General features: G+C 48.5%; 1 protein-coding gene across 1 annotated transcript in view; it reads left to right on the top strand.

Moving 5' to 3' along the window:
* Positions 1 to 6,083, top strand: part of itgb5 (integrin, beta 5) — a 115,279-nt gene that overhangs the window by 83,497 nt on the left and 25,699 nt on the right. The window contains exons 19-20 of the mRNA XM_032516517.1: positions 203 to 426; positions 2,437 to 2,530. Of these exons, the coding sequence (XP_032372408.1) occupies positions 203 to 426; positions 2,437 to 2,530 (318 nt within the window). The remainder of the gene's footprint in view (positions 1 to 202; positions 427 to 2,436; positions 2,531 to 6,083) is intronic.

Below are 6,083 nucleotides of genomic sequence, written 5' to 3'. Positions count from 1 at the left end.
TTTATTCATCCATTCGGCTCAGTTTAATATGCAACTCATTGTTTACAATATATGGGGGACCCTACTCTGTCTCTCTTTGAGCTACGGGGTCCCTGGTTTAAAAAACGTTGAAGACCCCTGCAATAGAGAGTTAATCAGATTTGCATTGTAACTGTAGAGCGACCACTGCTGACTTCCTGTTTGTTCCTCTGCTGTCGCCCAGGTCACGGAGAGTGTCACTGCGGGGAGTGTAAGTGCCACGCCGGTTACGTTGGCGACAACTGCAACTGCTCCACAGAGACGTCGTCCTGCATCGCAGACGACGGGCAGATGTGCAGCGGGCGAGGGAACTGTGTCTGCGGCCGCTGTCAGTGCACCGAGCCGGGAGCCTTCGGAGACACCTGTGAGAAGTGTCCCACCTGCCCCGATGCCTGTGGCACTAAAAGGTAGAGTCAAACCACACTAATGAGCATGTCATACTCATGATGGAGACAAGGGGACAAAGCTGTAAAGAAAAGAAAATAAAAAGTGGAAAATTTAACCCTTGTGTTGTCTTCCCGTCAACTATGAAGAAGAAAAAAAACCTTTTGGTTACTTTTTTCAACATTATCATCGCTTTTCCCTACATTTTTGACACTTTTTCAATGTTGTGGGTGCTTTTTTTTATGTTTTTATGATATGATATTTTTATTATTGACATTTTCCACTTATTTCGACAGCCACATATTAACTGAAAACGGGTCAATTTGACCCAAGGACAACATGAGGGTTAAACAAGGTGCCCTCAGGAATCTACTGTGATGTATGATGAGATGCAGTCAGAGGGGACAGGGAAGAGGTCAAACACCAGAACCAAGAACAAGTCAAAACCCTCACATAACTCACTCACTTATGGACTTATCGAAGGCAAGTTGTTCAGATAACTCTCATTCCATTTGTGACCCTGAGAAATGAAACCGTCGCCCCGCCGTTTGAACTCCAGCATCGCCCGGCGTTGCCGCTCGGGCTCTTTGAGGTTGGGGTCAAATGCAGACGTCAGACGTCTAGTAAGGAGAACGGTCTTCTGTGAGGACAGAATCACTGCGGTGTCCTCTCAACAGGCCCCTCCTGACGTACACATGGCTCCAGTTTTCCAAGGCAATGGAAATCTTTTATGGAACAACCTTTGACCCCTGACCAGACTAGAGTTTAGAGACCGGGTCATCACTGTATCCCGTCAACCATCGCACGACCAGTAACATAATATTTGAAAGATGAAATGAAGCTTAGCAGCAGCCAAAAATCTCACACAAATAGCACGAAGTATGTCCAGTTGTACTGTACCGTGCATTTCTCATGATTTATAATGTATCTCCACCGTGGGGTTTATGTTTAGTGAGCAGGACATCGAAAAGACAGCTGTGTAACCCTCATGAAGGGAGGATTTATTGCCAGACTGCATTAGTTATATCCAGGTGTATCTAATGAATTGGCAGCTGAGTCTGTAATATCCAAGAAGAGAGGGGTGTGTGACTTTGCACAGAAGTTGGACAGCTTCTCTTTATCTCCACCATGGACAAAACAATGAATTTTAGATGCAGACTTAAACAAACTTGCCGCTGTAAAATGTCGCTGAAACCTGAAGTGACTACTCCGGCGTCGTTAACTGATGCGAGGACAAACCTCAGTAATTAAAATCCCTGGCTGCAGTTTATTTGTTTTTTGCACAACGCACGGTTCACCCACGGTCCAGCTGCTGACAGAAAAACTTGTGGTGTTTTAAAGCAGTGCTGCGGGGCGTATTTGACCGCCTGCGTAGCCAGAGTAACAAACAACAAACACTATTTAAATTCACTATATTCATATAACTCAGGAGAATGTGAGGGCCCGGTGTGGATTTGTGCTCTCTGGGTGCGTTCTAATTTTTAATTTTTTTTTATTTGAATCTGTTTATTAATCCCCAATGGGGAAATTACAATTTACACTCTGTGTCCACAACTTGTTAGTAACTCACCTCACCAGTCCTGAACTAACACACACACACAACACACACACCCACACACACACACACACACACACACACACACCACACACACACACACACACCACAAACACACACGCTCAGGATCTGTCATGCACTAATGGAGAGATGTCAGAGTGGGTGGGGGGGCTGCCAGCTGAACCAGCGCCCTGAGCGTTGGGGGGGGGGGGGGGGGGTAACGGTGCCTTGCTCAAGAGACACTGACAGTGCCAGGAGGTGAAGTGCCATCTCTCCAGCGCACCAATACCAACACTCCCTACTTTTTCGGTCCACACCGGGACTGGTAGCAAGTGACCTCCGGTTCCCAACAAGCTCCCTACGGACTGAGCTACTGCCCCCCCCCCATGGTCTAGCTCATGAATAAGGAATAAGAAGATGCCTTTTAAGAAGATCAGAACAAGTTGTACTTGGCTTTTCAGTAACTTCTCTGCTGTCAGGGAGGTATCGAGTGCGGCTTTTCACTCGGCGGCTTGCAGACACACAACGCCAGCGCTGTGCAAGGCATGAAATCATCAACAGTGGAGAAACTCAGTGAGACAACACACACACACACACACACACACACACACACACACACACACACACCCTCACACATCCACACCAACCAGTTGGCTGGAGGTGTTCACATCTGTTGCATCTGCAACAGTTTCCCCTTTTCCCATTATTTCCTCCTTCCACTGTCACTTTTTATTAGACTTTTCATGCTGTTTTTGGGGAGCTCTGCCAAAGTACAGTACATGGTCCAGTGATACCGTTGTGTGTGTGACATGTGACCCATTTAACCCGTCTGATGTAATGCGCACAAACTCTCACACCGGTCTAACACCATGCTGTCACTCCAATATAGCCAAATTTAAAATACTCACACACTGACAATAGAATAATAACCAGATGGAGTGTAGTTAACTGTAAGAAGTTAATTATGTTACTTGCATAGCCTATTCACTTTAAATAAAAGATTATTCTATATTATGTTAAATTAAATGTGCATCTCTTTTTGTCACAACACCTATTTAGCACATTGGTCCGATGTTAGAGCCCGACTGATATAGACGATATTTTCGGCCGATACTAGGCATTTCCCGAACTATCGGCATCGGCATTTATAATGTCAGTTTTTATTTTTTTAAATATTCATTCATCAGAATCATTTATAATGACAAACAAATGACTATTTAAAAAATAAAATATAACAACTCTACAGCTCTACAGCGTCCCTTTTGCCACCACTCCCATTTTCTTTTATTGTATTTTTGTTAAAAAGGACTTTAAGTTTCATTTCTTCAGTTTGTATTTTTTTCTTAAACATTATTTTTGGGGTATTTTCGGCCTTTATTTACAAAGGACAGCTGAAGACATGAAAGGGGAGAGGGGGGGGGGGGGGGATGACATGCAAGGCAGAGAGGGTGACCGCAGGTCGGAGTGACCCACGCGCTCGCGTGCTTGTGAGAAACCTCTATACCGTATATGACGGGCGCGCCATGGATGCGTGTTGTGACATGTTGGTACAGTGAAACAAGTATCATGTTACTTTAGGGTACAGCGCCGAATGGTTCGAGGGGGTTTGCTGGGTCAGCCCCACTCATGGAGGGGGGTGGTGTCCTCAGGAGGTGGGCTGGTTTCCTCGGGTTCTTCGTCTCAGGAGGGGGCTGGCGGGCTCCCTGTTCAGAATGGTGAGAAGCTCAGTCAGATCCAGAGCGGAGCAGTGAGAGAGCTGTCTCCTTCGGCTTTGAAAGACCAGTTGGGGTGGTTTGGGCACTATAGAGGATGCTCCTGGGCGCTCCCTAGGGGGTGGTTCCAGCAGTCCAACGGGAGGATGGCCTCGGGGAAGACCCAGGATAGGTGTGAGGGGACCTCCACGGGAGGGCCTCGGGATGACCAGGAATCGAGGTGGCAGTGGATGCTGACTCCACCCTGTGCTGGAACGCCCTCAGGGATCCCCCGACTGGAGGATGGTTGAATGTGGCGGTGGGAAGGGACGAATGTTGTGGAGTTTTTGTATAATGCAGTACACAATCGGTAGATCGGTGTCTGCCCTAAAAAGCCAGATATACGTCCATCTCAAAAATGAGAGTCATTACGCCTGTATATGGGAATAAACTCGCCCCATGTGCCCACCGGAGCCCACCCTGCTAAGTTTGGCTGAGCCCAAAGTTCAAGACTCAAGATACGAGACTTATTTGCCATTTGTGTTATTGCACACATAGAAAGGAACTCTTGTGGCGGTTTTTACTCAGAAAGGCGAGTTTTAAAAAGACACGCAAATGCTTTAACATGTATAAATGAAGTACTGCCCCACAATCCACTGACATATATTAGTTCTATGAAGTAGTTTTGAGAGCGTGTAGATGGTGGTATATGGTGGTACGGTCGGTAGCATGGTAGATGTTTTTAGAGTGATATGGATGCGTAGCAGGAGGTAAAGGGTGTTAGCTTATTGTTAAGGCCGATTGTAGGAGTTGGGGTAACATATGGGTGTGGTATGAGGGTATAGATAGAGAGTGGTAAGGTTTGAATCGAGGGATGTAGAGGAGTGTAAATTGTGAGATCCTGGATGATAGAGAGGGTGGTCGCGGGTGGTTACGGTGGTAAGCGGGTTCATAATGTGGGAGAGGAAATGGAATACCAGAGGGGGTATCATGGTGGCACGAGGGTGGTGAAGGAGTGGTAGAGGGTGGTCGAGGGTGTAAATGTAGTCGATGTGGTAGCTGTGGAAAAGTGGTGATGAGACCTTTGTACACCACACTACTGCCACCTAAATGCGCCACGTGGAACATTGTGGTTTATTTACAGTACATTTTCGCATCTTCTTTTAAGCGTTGCACTTTTGGTGCCCCATCCGGTACATGGATTCAGTATTTGTTCGTTGTACATTATCAAATATTATAGGTCCGGGACGTTGTATGTATGTATGTTAGTGTGATCCTAGGAATTGTTCATGGATATTTAGTATTTTTTGTGCTTGGGACTGAGGTGGCTGCGGAACACAGGATGGCCCAGGTTTGCCTTTGGGACATAACAGCTTGCCGAGCTGCTAGCGAACTACCTGTCTATCTAATGACTAGCGACTGCTAGCGAGCTAGCGGAGCGAGCGATCAGCTACCTGTCGGGTTTCGAGCCTACTAGCATATTGCTAGCACCATAGTCTAGCACCGGGACGAGACGGGAACTAGCGAGAAAAAACGAGCGCCGTAGCGGGCTCATCTAGCTATCGATCGACGAGCAGCGAGCGAGGCGAGCATGACACGAGCTACCGACCGCGATCGATCTATCGACCATTGTCGGGCGGAGGCGGTAGCGAAAGCGAGACGAGCAGCGCGACGAGCCGATCGGACCAGGGTCCTAGCGACGACGGCTAATCGATCCGAAGACCAGCCACGATCGAGCCGGCGCGACCGGGCGATAAGCGATCGATCGACCGGGCGTGCGAGCGATCGAAAGACGTCGATCTACTAGCGATCGAGATCTACGAAGCCGAAGCGAGCGATCCGACTACCGTCAAAGGTTGCGATCCCGATCGGAGCTAGCGAAGCGAATGGCTACCGATCTAAAATAATGCGAAACACAACCGAAGGCGATCAGAGATACTACGCTAACCAAGGAGTCCGGGCGAGCAAGCGAGGCCGCGTCATGGCACCCGGAAAGGAGGGCGGATACCTAACAGCCAGAAGCTATCGAGCGACCCAGAGGCTATCGACTAGCCGACCACCAGAAGCCGAGCGGACTAGCGGACCCCAGGATCGTTCGATCGATCGACACCTGCCTATCTGAATCGGGAGCGCGACCGGTCGGCCGCGATCTAAAGGATGATCGAGCGAGCTAAAGCGAGACGCTCTATGCTATCATCGGAGCGCGGCTATCGATACCACTGCGATCGAGCGATCGAGCGACTATCGACGAGCACTAGCACGAATCGATTCGAGCGAGATCGGGCTATACCCGACCAGCCTCCCAGCTACTAGACCTTAGCGAGCGAGCAAAAGACAGGCCATGGTAGTGAAGGGAGCCTTCTGGGGCCAAAACGCTCACGCATCACTCACTGCGGCTGTGGAAAGGAACTCGCGTAGAAACCCGGGTCTCTACA

This window comes from Etheostoma spectabile, chromosome 5 (assembly GCF_008692095.1).
Source record: "Etheostoma spectabile isolate EspeVRDwgs_2016 chromosome 5, UIUC_Espe_1.0, whole genome shotgun sequence".
Classification (NCBI taxonomy): domain Eukaryota; kingdom Metazoa; phylum Chordata; class Actinopteri; order Perciformes; family Percidae; genus Etheostoma; species Etheostoma spectabile.
The sequence above is the reverse complement of the archived record's forward strand: the minus strand, read 5'-3'. Positions and strand labels throughout refer to the sequence as shown.